At 37.8% G+C, this 13340-nt stretch overlaps 1 protein-coding gene across 1 annotated transcript; it reads left to right on the top strand.

Moving 5' to 3' along the window:
- Positions 1 to 878: 878 nt before the first annotated feature.
- LOC106074580 (peritrophin-48-like) lies at positions 879 to 8058 on the top strand. Its single transcript, XM_056044622.1, has 4 exons — positions 879 to 1090; positions 4363 to 4528; positions 6755 to 6894; positions 7844 to 8058. The coding sequence occupies exons 1-4, from the start codon at positions 1036 to 1038 to the stop codon at positions 7921 to 7923; spliced, it is 441 nt and encodes a 146-aa protein (XP_055900597.1). The 5' UTR covers positions 879 to 1035; the 3' UTR covers positions 7924 to 8058.
- Positions 8059 to 13340: the final 5282 nt, after the last annotated feature.

The raw sequence follows: 13340 nt of genomic DNA on the forward strand, positions 1-13340 counted from the left end.
ATGCATGTTAATCAATGACTTAAACACTGCCAAGTCGTTGGTTTTTCTGGCTGATTAAGGCAACCCATTCCAATGATTCCATTCTCTAAAGGCATTAGGGACGAAGGAGCACTTGTAGGAATTTGTTCTAGCGTATGGAATCACAAATGTGCATCTATCCTATATATAATACGCCAAACAAAATTGTTATTAAATACTATGTGGAAATTAACAAGAATACTTTTCAATGACAATAAGAAACTGTATTGTGGTATTTTATAGTACATTGCAATAGTCATGTGCTTACTTTTTTTAACACAATTTTTGTTTACTTTTCTGGTTTGTTTACTTTTATGGTTATAACCTTTTTGAATAAATCTATGTCATTTCTTTGCACAAATTGCTTTGGGACGTTGAGATACTGTCGAAACAATTAGTGTTACAGTAATAGCTATTTTTGTTTCCAGTTCTTTGAATTTATGTAGCATCCCACACTGTATAGGCCACAGGTTTAAGTTACTCCTGCTGTGACACGTAATGAGATTGTGAAAAGACTATACGCACAGCTAAACTGTTTTGACGGCAGACGTAGGTATGGCATCACAAAACATGTGTTTAATGCCCAAACCAACGCTTCGTTTTTAATTAATATTTTGGAAGGCTTTGTTTACTTGTTGTTTTGTAATGTCCTTCTAATGGCTTGAAACAATATGGCTTACGTTAATGAGGACATTAGCTGAAGGCGTTGATACGTTGAGCTGTGATATGAAAGGGGTGGGGCCGGCTCGAATTCATCAAAAAACCATGCTGAAATATCCTGAGTCGTGAAACCCGGAAGTGCGCCAGCTTACGTCACTTTGCGGGCAAGTCGCCCCTCCAGGACGAGGGTGGGGATAAGTTTGAAGCAGTTCAACAGGATACGGCTGGACCCAGGTATGTCCACACTGCAGGTATATAAAAGACAGGTGGGCCATTATTCACTGTCCCTAGATCTTAGCTTACAGAGCGAAAGGTGAATAACTTTATAAAGCAATTGGAGCAGAAGTTTCAAGAAGGATGAATTGGTTTCTGAAACTCGTCTCTTTTCTGGCTCTTGTTTTAATCTGTTATGGTAAGAACCTGGCAATGTTATTATTATGGTGAGAATCTTGCAATGTTATGTGTTAGAAGTCACTTCTAACGCTTTTCTTTAGTGAATGGATTAAATAACCAAGGATTAAAAATGATTTTTACCAAGTATTTGACTTTTAACAATTTTTTTACTGTTTAGATGTATTGTAAAAAGTGTAAATGTAACTGGCAAAGTATGTAACCCTGGCATTCTATATTTTAGCTGGCATTTTTTTGGCAAAGTAGAAAGTTGCTTTACATTTTCCTACTTTTATCTAATTTTTCTATAGTTAATTAAGTTTAGTTTCAGGGCAAATGATGTTAAGGTTACTTAATATTTCTTTTGCCAACAGTTAACAAGCGGGGTGTCATGTGTCCAGATCAATGACCAACCGCCTTTACTTTCCCCAAAGTCAGGTACCTATTAGAGTTGAGTGGACCTAGGGGCGCCTTTAAAAAACCCGAAATTCAAAATCCGAGTCTTCACCGAGATTCGAAAGCCAAGCGCTAACCACTCAACCACCGGGCCCCCCTAAATTTTCTATGCTATGACCGAATTACTTTGGGCAAAGTATAAAATGTTCAATCTAGAATATTCTAGAAAGATATTGATACCTACACTAATCGCAAAGGAAAATTACTGACAAAACGAAGTAAAGAATGGAGTAAGTCGCGAATAGAGATGTCTCTACATTCAAGTAAAGAATGGACTAAGTCGTGAATAGAGATGTCTCTACATTCTAGTAAAGAATGGACTAAGTCGTGAATAGAGATATCTCTACATTCAAGTAAAGAATAGACTAAGTCGTGAATAGAGATGTCTCTACATTCAAGTAAAGGATGCACTAAGTCGCGAATAGAGATGTCTCTACATTCAAGTAAAGAATGGAGTAAGTCGCGAATAGAGATGTCTCTACATTCAAGTAAAGAATGGAGTAAGTCGCGAATAGAGATGTCTCTACATTCAAGTAAAGAATGGAGTAAGTCGCGAATAGAGATGTCTCTACATTCAAGTAAAGAATGGACTAAGTCGTGAATAGAGATGTCTCTACATTCAAGTAAAGAATGGACTAAGTCGCGAATAGAGATGTCTCTACATTCAAGTAAAGAATGGACTAAGTCGTGAATAGAGATGTCTCTACATTCAAGTAAAGGATGCACTAAGTCGCGAATAGAGATGTCTCTACATTCAAGTAAAGAATGGACTAAGTCGCGAATAGAGATGTCTCTACATTCAAGTAAAGAATGGACTAAGTCGTGAATAGAGATGTCTCTACATTCAAGTAAAGGATGCACTAAGTCGCGAATAGAGATGTCTCTACATTCAAACTATACCGCGGAAAGAACAAAGCTTAAAAGTAGGTACTTCTTTTATTTACGGGTACTAACTGTGTGTAGTTCAGGTGCATTATTATACGCTAGGAGGGCATGCTTTGTTTTAAGACTTTGCTTTACCAGCCTTTCATTTGAAGGAGGAAAAGAAAATTGGGGCGGCTGAAAAGATCGAGGTTGGGAATGAGGGCTTTTTATTGAAGGATGCCAAAAGATAATGTTGTATTATTATAATCCAGGTGCTCTGTGAAGACAGCTGGAGGTCACTCACAAAAGTCGCGGCATACACATTTCAGACCAAAACAAAATCCGCTGCCGAGGGCAGACGCAGAAGGCGAAAAGAAAATCTTAATCGACCACGGGTGGACAATGGTTACGCTAGCACTAGATGTGGCTAAATATGTAGGTCACAGATGGGGCTGCGTAGCCTCGGGAAATATTGCATTCCTCATTAATCTTCGGACTATAAGACAAACCTTATTATTATTATAATGGCTGTTCCATTAAATGTACAACGGCCAAGGAATGTCTTGTAAGGGAAGGGGCGTTTCATAAAACAAAAGTGTGTGTGGTGTAGATAAGAAGGGTAAAACTGGGGAGCCTAATAAGTGTTAGTGCATAATCCAATATACGGGTTTGCGTGCTGCTTTATGGCTAGAGGGTAAAGAAAAAGTAACGGGGACAGAATTAGAGAGCTAGAAAAGTGTAAGCTTTATCAGCTTCAGGTACCGTTTTAATGCGGGCCGTTTTATGGATAGGTTTAAAACGTTCAAGGCGATATACACATATACCAACTATTTCAGCACGGGTATCAGGTTCAGCTATGCACTTTTAAAATTCAAGGACAGCCGTTTCATTAGAACATACAATGGCCGAAAGTGTGTTTGTTTGTAAAATGATTGTTCTGTAAAATGTTTTACATGTTTCGGATGTTCCTTCAAAGTTGAAGACAGTTTACTTCCTAGTCCAAACCTCCCGCAGGACGACGGGGGATGGGAGCGGGCAGGGATTGAACCCGGTACCATCGATAAATCCAAACGAAAGTCCAGCGCGCAAACCGCACGACCAGGCAGCCATCCTGTTGTTGGAGGAGGGGCGTTTTATTTGAAAATAGTGTGTGTATATTATGTAGACACTCTAGTGCTGGGAGATGGATGGCTACAATTGATGGGACTAAGAAGTGCCTACTCATTAACAGCGGTTGCAGGCCCTTCGTTTCTAGGATGGATGAGACAAAAAAAAAGGACCTTAAATTTGGGGAACAGAAAATTGAAAGCTTTGCTGTGGGTGGGGAAAAGTTGTATAGCGGGTGTCGTTGTATTGATGGTTTTAAGAGTGTTGGGGACACAATAAATATAAATATACCAACCGAAGCATAGCGCAAGTGTCAGCTAGAACACAATACAACAATTGTTCGAATCATTATTTAAATGCTTATTGCATCTTGTCCATTAAGTGGGAAACAAAATTTACCCCATGACTCAAAAACATATTTTAAAACAACCAACTAGAGTTAATAAAGGACAGTTGATACGTCCACCAACTGCTACGCCTTGATATAGCATTATGGTTATAGTTAAATAGTATTTTTATTTAGTTGCCAACTGTGGCATAAATATTAGCGTCCTTAACATTGAATTAATTGTAATGTTGTTGTTTTTTTTTGTCTATTCGTTATCATAGAATGCCACATTTCCTACTTCGCTAGTAACATTTAGGGTCTACATAACAAATGTTGGTGGACAAACTGACAGTTTAAAATAAGGAGATCAGTTTAAATAAAACAACTCCCTTCTAGACGTCAAGGGAGTTATTTTTAACCAGCAAATTGTCCTAGAAAATTCAGAGATCTCGTTGTCTAATCCATTGTCAGTTATTGTTTTTGTAAAATCTGCTAATGAGTTATACATAGAACAAATGTGAATTTCTGACTACTTCTAGGACAAGACACACACAAAAAGAACGAGACATCGTGTACTGGACGACCAGATGACTGGCTGGCCGAGATAGGCTGCTGGGGCTATAATTACTGTAAAAACGGAACGACCATCCCCTTCGTGTGTCCACCCAGCACAGTCTATGACAGGGACGCCAAAAAATGTGTCCCGTAAGTAGCTGACTTTTTTTTTTAACCATTCAGTGCCGCAAAGTGACCTTAGTTTCAGCACTTTAAGATTTGAATTTCGGGAATTTCAGGGCGCCTCTAAGTCCAGCCAACTCTAATCGGTATCTAACTTATGTTGGGGAAAGTAAAGGCGGTTGGCCGTTGTGCTGGCCACATGACATCCTTTTCTCGTTAATCATTGGCCTAAGAAACATATAATCTTAACACCATCTACCCTAGAGATGAAAGGTCTGAAAGGGGAGCTTTATTTTTTTACCTCAAGAAGAAGTTGATGTCTAGTTAAACCAAGGCATCCAACAGAGGCGCAGTAAAGGGGGCAAGGAGGAGCGCGATGCCCTGGGCGCCACCCTCAGTAGGGAGGCGCTAAATGCGGAGAGGCGCCAAAAAATATTGTAAATATTTTAGTCAGATAATACATTCTAATGTAATTTGTATTATATTATTATTAAATAATTTTTCTATATAAGCCTATATTTGTATGTGATGTTCAATGAAAATGGGTGGGTGGGGGGGGACGCCAATAAATTTTCTTGTCACGGGCGCACGTTTTGCTCACTACGCCTCTGGAGTCCAAGGCTTTTGGTGTTTTCCGTTTCCTAGACGTTTGTTTCATTCTAACTATAATCAACAACAGGGTTGAATTGACAACACTTTGTGCAACCCACCCCCTCCCAAGCGCACACAGATTATAAATAATTAAATGTATGCACGCTAAAACAAAAGAAGGCAATTGAGATTAAATGTATACGCACTCTCGTGTGTAATTACTTGCATCAATTACGTTTATTTTGATGAAGGTCTTCAAAACAGGGCGTCCACTTATTTAAATCCGACCTTGATTAAATAGGCTAAATAATGGGAATAATAATAATAATTTTTAAAAACTCTTTCCACCCGACTCTTAAATGTCAAAAGATTAAAATGAAATCGGGTTGGGGTGTGTTGTAAAGCAAGTCAGAAAGTCGCAAAATCTTCAACTACAATGAATTTCACATTTCATGGTGAACCTCACGTTCATGGTATCATCCAGTTCAATATCCTTCCACTCCTTGGTTCCTTTCTCCCAATCATTTCATGCTCCAAGAAGAGCATAGACCTGGGGTGTCTGCTTCGGTTTGGTGACGTTTATCATTTCTGTATGCGTCATTGTCACTACTTGTCAGCAGCCATCGAAAAAATAAATTTCCTTTTTGGGATAATAAAAGTCCAATTCTTCTCATGACATTCTTAGTACATCTTACTGCAATTTGTTTATCTTCCGTGCAATACGCGAGGGACAAAATTAATTGGCCTGCAATTAGAGGAAAGAGGAAAATGCCTTCAGCTGCTGTCTGACCTCACAGTTGTATATGAGTAGTAAAGTATAGCTGCCCTTTCAGACCTAACGATCTATAGGGCAAATGATGTAAGGGAATCTGTTTCTGTGGCTTTTGTTAATGAGGGTGTCATACGGCCAGCACAACGACCTGAGATGAACTCCAATTGGTGGCAAGGCTGGAAGGCTCCCGTAGGGCCTTGGCAGCACAACGACCAGACTCCTTTACTTTCCCCAACTAATGTCAGGTACCTATTAGAGCGCGGGGGGACTCAGAAAGGTCCCGAAATTTAAAAAAAAGTCTTCAACAAGACTACCAGAGCCATTACTATGCCAGGACCATCGCTCTACAAGAACTATTACTATGCCAGGACCATCGCTCTACAAGAACCATTACTATGCGAGGACCCCGACTAACTCACTTTTCCCTAATTTATACTTTTCTCATTCGTATTTTCTAGAATCATAGAAACTTCTCCCTTAATTATTTTATTAACAGTGACCTTCTAGAAGCTGACGTATGCTATTTTTTCCCATTAATCTCTTTTTCTGATTGAATGACTAAAATTAACTTGTTTACACTGATCAGCACTGCCTTGACCTGGGCTTCTAGAAACTGGTCGAAATAGGTCACAGTCTCGACTCGTGACAGTCCCCTTCCACCACGTTTTTGGTATATTTGTTTTTTAACAGAAATCATAATGGGCTTCTTATGAACATCTTGGCAGCAACTCTCCCGCGTAATAAATAGTTCCAGTTCTCCTCTTAGAAATAATATTGTAAACATTGATTATTCTTTCACTAGTTTTTCTTTGCCTTTATTAACATGAGGAGCTTTAGACTCCTTTAGGAAATGAGATAATCCTAATCAACAACTGTTCGTGTCCTCACAGGCCTGGGAGTAGCAGCACAGCCTGCGGTACAAGCACAATCTGCTCTGGTCTTCCCGACGGTCGGTATCCAGACATCGGCTGCAAGTCCTACTACGTCTGCGTTGCAGGTGTAAACAACGGACGCATTTACTGCCCGGCAAGTAAGTAATCACGCAATAAAGCAATGACGAAGCTATGGTGTGTGTGGGGGGGGGGGGAGAATTTGACTCTCCCCCCCCCTGGGCCCCAACTTTGGGGGGGGGGGCAAATGAATGTTCAAGTGTAACATTATTTCCAGATAATTTTATAATATATAGAACAAAAATAAAACAAAAAAAATAAATTCTGAAATGTGACAGGGAAAAATAGAATTGCAGAACTGATAATCTAATAGGCGCCTGGCCAAAAAGAAAGAAGAAGCACATTAAGAGTAACCAAAAAAATCAATACAACATAAAGAAACTAGAACAGGTGCGAAATAGAGTTATGAAATTTATAACAAAAGAGTAGTCAAATTTGATATTTCTTGCTCCTCTGCATTGAAGGGCTTGTCTCAAGTATTGCGCATTGGACGTCCTGAAAGGATTGGACCAACACCGTCATCGGGGGTAGGCCGCCCACGCTGCATGTAACATTTTCTTTATGTTTCAAGTTTGCCGTTTCTGCAGCACACGAGGTATTACAGTCAGGGCTCGACATTTCACCATCACTAAAATAACTAAACTTAGAGACTATTCAGGACAGAATTCTAGAAAGTAATAAAACAATAATGCATCAAACACCGAACTAAAGCTTTACAAATATAGAAACATAGCATAATCAAATAGCCAGAGACACACAAAGATAAAAGTACATTTCTTATTCCATTCGCTGGGACATACTCGCATAAGTGCTCCTTTACTAATGCCATTAGAGCTCGAAATGGAGTGCATGAATCAACCAGGTCAAACAAGACTTAGCAGGGTTTAAGCCTATAATAGACATGCACATGCATATTCGTAATTCTTTTTTTTTTTTTAAGAATAATCTGTAATTTATAAGATACGATTCCATGTAATTTATCCCAACATTCAAAAGGCAATCCCAAACTTGTATTTTCTCTCATTTCAGCTCTGGTCTTCGATTCAAACTTAGACAACTGCAACTGGGCTAACAACGTCCCACCACCCTGTGGAACAAAGAAAGATTAATTAAAGAAAACAGAAATCCTTCATCTTTTGATTGTTATGTCAAATTATTAGCATTTACATCGCGCGGTGAAAATCCAAAACAAATTATATTTTGTTTATACTAAGGTTTTTATTATTAAATTATTTTAATTCTTACACATTTTTATAATTGTTTTCAATATTACTCTATACTTACACAACTTTATCAATTCATTATTTTTTTCCACTTAAGAATTTCTTCAATCTAACAACAAAGTGTACACTCCTCCAATGGCTGTAACAAGGAGGGTCGGAGTTCAACCCCCCTTCACCGAAACAAAATACGCCATGCGGAATGGAGGGAGTGAAATTGTGACTAGTTTTGTGTTAGTACTTTTTTTTTTAAATAAAGCAAAACTCCTCCCCCTTCAGCTATACCCTAGTCTGTTGGACCGTTGGGGCACCACACAAGATTTCAGTGGCATTCTATCCATCCAAAACTACAGTCAAACAAGTTCTATGACTATTGTCAAAAGAGATTTTGAAGTTAAGATCTCTCCAGTAAAAAATTATAGTGGTGTTTAAGTTTGGTTCTAGCCTGATCGTTATGCCTTGTATAAGTAAAACAATAAAATATGTTTAATTACTCTAAATCCTTATCTTGAAAAGACATCTACGGATATTTCCACATGTAGGCATTATTCCTTCAAGAGCCTTTGTAAAATATATGATCATGAAACTTTGTGCACTGTCGTCTCAGTCAAGATCTCAAGGCCTGTCACTTGAATATTATAAAGTCTTGTAGATTCATACATTCGCTTTTTCTCGGAGGGAGGGGGAGGGGGGTAAAAAAATCTTTTTTTTTTATAACTATTATTTATTACTATTAAAGAATAGTACTTAGAAAAACAAGACAAGATTCTGCTACTACGCTCTTGCGCAAGCTCCATTGGCTTCCGTGAAAGCGAGAATCGATTACAATGTCGCCACACTTTGTCATCAGTGTATATATAACAATGAGATGCCCTTGTACCTTAGCGAACTGATTACTCCATATGTCCCCCAGAGAGCCCTGCGCTCAATGGACTCAACACTATTAGTGGTGCCACGTTACTCCCTCAAAAGCTACGGTCTGTGGGCTTTTTCAGTGCACGGGCCAAAGGCTTGTAACTCACTCCCCATTGATCTCAGACAGACAACATGCTACACCACTTTTAAGAAGAACATTAAGACCTACTTGTTTAAAACTTTTTTAGATTAGTTCCTGGATACCGCTGTCGTGTTTGTGTTTGTGTTTGAAATGTTATTACAGCGCCTTGAGCCTACGTTTTGTTTGTTACAGCGCTTTATAAATAAAATTATTATTATTAAAAGTATTATTATTAAAAATAATCGCTCCATTCGTTGTATAAAGGAGATTAGCCTATTGTCTAATTTATTATTGGCTGACATAGAAGAGAGCACCTGGTTGCATGCGGCCTCACAACGAGACAGCTGGAGGTCACTCACGAAGGCCGCGAGATACACATTTGAGACCAAAAGAAAATCCGCTGCCGAGAACAAACGCAGACGGAGAAAAGAAAATCTAAATCAGAAAATCTAAATCGACCACCTGCGGTTATGCTTGCCCTAGATGTGGCAAAATATGTAGGTCACAGCTGGGGCTGCGCAGGCACGAGAAATACCGTATTTCTCGCTAATCTTCGAATTCGAAGACAAGCCTTATTATTACTATTAATTTATTGCTACACTGTATATGTTTTTTTTATTATTAGACAAAAAAATAAAACTACATGGTGTTGTAAGTATTGGGTTAATACAATACTTCTATTCAGTGAAATAAGATCAATTATTTTGAATTAATTCTGTAATTGACGTTTACTAGATCAAGACAAGCAATCATGCAATGGTGCGGTTGGAAATAATTTGTATCAACTGTTTTTTGTTAAGCGCAACTTTCATGTTTATAGCATGCTCAGTGCGTTATGGTTCAATCATTTATGTGAACCAGTCGGGGGAGGGGGGCCTATCTAGGAGAAGGTTTTCGTGCTGTCTTTTCAAAGAATTTTTTTTCTCAAATCTAAATTTGAGCTTGGGGTCTCAAGCTTTCGTGATGGAAGGCCGACGTGCTAGCCACTTAGCCATTCTAGTGCTTATAAAGATAGAAGGTTTTACATACTATTGGTACATTAAAATGTTTAGCAAACGATCTATTTCTCTACACCAGGATTATCTCCCTTAAGCTTACTACATTTTCTATATAAAACTAAATTTGATCAATTACGACTAATTGATGAATAAATTGGTTCATAATTTTTTGACTGATTCGTGTGTTGCATTTGACAATGGATAATTCAGCAAAATTACAGCTTGATCCGAAAACAGGAAGTGTAAGAAATAATGTGTACAAGATTCCACCCAGACAGACAGACTGACGGAGTAAATTAGTATAAGCTTTGTAAAAATAAATACATCAAGGTTAACTTGACCCAATAAGAAAAGTTGAAGCATTTAAAAACAAGAAGGCTTTAGGCCCAGTCTCGTGCTATAAATCGTGCAAAGGAAAGCTGTTAAAGACCAGTTCAAACACTAAAGCAATACTTCCTTCCACTGTTTTACCAAGACCTGCATACCTGAATACCAAAAAAAAAAACGTTTCACAAGGTTGTAACGTTTGCAAGTCAAAGATCACCTGCGCAGATACAATCTACAAAATAATGTTAAAAGCGGTAATAAGTAGATGTCCCACGAGCTTCAAACTATACATAGACATGTTTACACACATACGCAGGAGGCAGAGATTATCTTGCGGATGTTTCCAATTTACTGAATCGTTTTTATAAGACGGTGAAATGCAGTTATGTATTTCCTTCGGTAACCCAACTTTCAACATTTCTGTCACTGGTAATCTAATATATAAAGTAGAATGTAAGGAATATGTATGTATGTATGTATGTATGTATCTATGTGTCTGTGTGTGTGTGTGTGTGTGGGTGCATGTATGTATATATGTATGTATGTATGCATGTATGTATGTATGTATGTATGTATGTATGCACGCACGTATGTATGTATGTATGTGTATGTATGAAGGTTTGTATGTCCCAAATAGAAATCAAAACCGTTTGACCAATCGTGATAAAACTTGGCATAAATGTTCCTTAGATCATGGCGCAGCACGTAGTGTATGTTTAATGTCCCACCCACAACTGGAAGTCTCCCATAAATAAAATAAAATATATCCAAATTTATCTCTGTTAAAAAACGAAATGTTTTTAACAAATCGGGAAAAACCCGTTTTCACAGAATTTTAAATTTGAAAATTGATATCAATATTGCGGCTAAACTGGTAAAGCCATTTTCACACTACTTTTATTTACGTGGCAAAATAAAAAAAAATGTTTGCCATCTTTGACATAGATCTAAATCCAATTGACTAGATCAGTAATACCTAAACTAAGGCTCGCAGGCCGCGGGTCATATCTGGTTATAGACTATTTTACACATTGAAAATGAGTTTTTCAATCTAAGATCCGGTCGCTGTTTCTAGATTACAAAAATATAGGCCTCCAACTTTTGATCTAAATTTTAGTGGCTTATAATATATAGGTTAAACTTTCAATTTCTTTTTTGTAAAGTTATATCTTTCATGTTTATAGCATACTCAGTACGCTATGTTCAATCAGTTTTGTGAACCAGTTGAGTTAGGAGGAGAGGGTATCTGGGAGGTTTCCGTTCTGCCCTTTCAGAGATGCAAAATAACTTTTTTTTTCCTTGTGCTATCAAATGATGAAATGGGTTGCCTGAATCAGCAAGAAAACCAAGGATTTCGTGGAGTGCAACTCTTTAATTACCATGCAGGAATAAATTAACACATGTACTTGGAACGTCTAGAATTTATAACGTAAAATAAGATAAGAATAAAAGTAAATAACAATAGGAGCCTTAAATGGCTCTTGAAAAAAAAAATTAAATGCATCATATAGATCTAGTTGTAACTCTGTGTTAAGGAGTGTGTGTTTGTTTCTGTGGTGACGGCGGGAAGAGGTTAGCGATTGGTTCTGAATTATGAAAGATATGTGGCATTGTTGTGAGCGGTCTTAGGTAGGGGAAGCGAACGCCAGACTGAAAATATGTGTTATTATAATGAGTTAGATTTTGTTCAAAATATCATTTTATATTATTACTTTTATATTATTACTTATATTATTACTTAAGTCTAATATATTTATTGCATTTAATTTTAAGTTTAATTTGTCTATATTGTTATAATAGTTAAATTTAGTTTTGTTCACAAAATAAGTTATTCAAGTTATTTCAAGATTTGTCTGTCTTAGAAACAGTGTAAGTGTGGTTTAAGTGTCGTTCCTGCGAGTGGAAGAAATTCCTGATAGTTCTGAAAGGTAAACGATCTTGAGACAACCAGAGAGGATAGAGAACGGCACTAACCCCACTGTAGGGATAGAAAAATTATCCTATTATTCAATTAATTATTGGTAACTCCCCTTTGATCTCAGACAGACAACATGCTACACTACATTCAAGAACCTTAAGACCTGTTTAAAACTTTTAAGATTAGTTTGTCATTTTAGTTCCCGTGTTTATTTGTGTAATGTAGTTACAGCGTCTTGAGCCTACAGTTTGTTTGTTGACAGCGATCTATACATTAAATTATTATTATTATGCGAAGCCAGGGTCGAGTTTCGTTAAAGGGAAACAAAATTCATCTTAGTCTCTTTATCAGTTTCCACCGAGGAATTTTCTGGTGATGTGGCAGGTCTGCAGAAGTACCGCCCTCTGACAGGCAACGATAATGTTCCTTGGAATGCCAAGGGCCTTGAAGGTATCTGTGAGGTCAGTTGTTATTATCCCCTTGGTTGATATAACAATGGGGTTGTTGTTTTAGATAATTTCCATAAACGCTTAATCTCCAGCTCAGTTTTTCTTAAATTATGAGACAGTGGTACGGCGATGTCAATAATGGTAGCGGCTTTTTCTTTTTTATCGATGAGCAGCAAATCAGGGCGATTAAAATCTACCCTTTTTTCTGTCAAAATAGGCCTATCCCAGTAGATGATAAGTAGACTCGAGAGCCTCTTTTGGTGAGTATTTATAATAAGGAGGAGTATCCTAACCGATAAAATTATGTGTCAAAGCCAAGTGTTGGTGTATTAGCTTTACAACTTGGTTATGGCGACCTAGGTAGGCAGTTTCCGATAGGGCTGAACATCCCGCCATTATGTGTTCAATTGACTCACCCACATTTCCACATTTTCGGCATTTGTCAAAAATATTGAGTTTTAGGATGTGTTTCTCGTATTTTTTTGTCCTGATTACTCTGTCCTATATTGCTGTGACAAAGCCTTCAGTTTCAGGGTAGAGATGACCTGCTTTGAGCCATGCTAAGGAAGCAGCCTTGTCAATGTTGTCCCCATCTAATAAAGCCGGGAATTTTCCGT

The sequence above is a fragment of the Biomphalaria glabrata genome, chromosome 10 (assembly GCF_947242115.1).
Source record: "Biomphalaria glabrata chromosome 10, xgBioGlab47.1, whole genome shotgun sequence".
Taxonomy (NCBI): domain Eukaryota; kingdom Metazoa; phylum Mollusca; class Gastropoda; family Planorbidae; genus Biomphalaria; species Biomphalaria glabrata.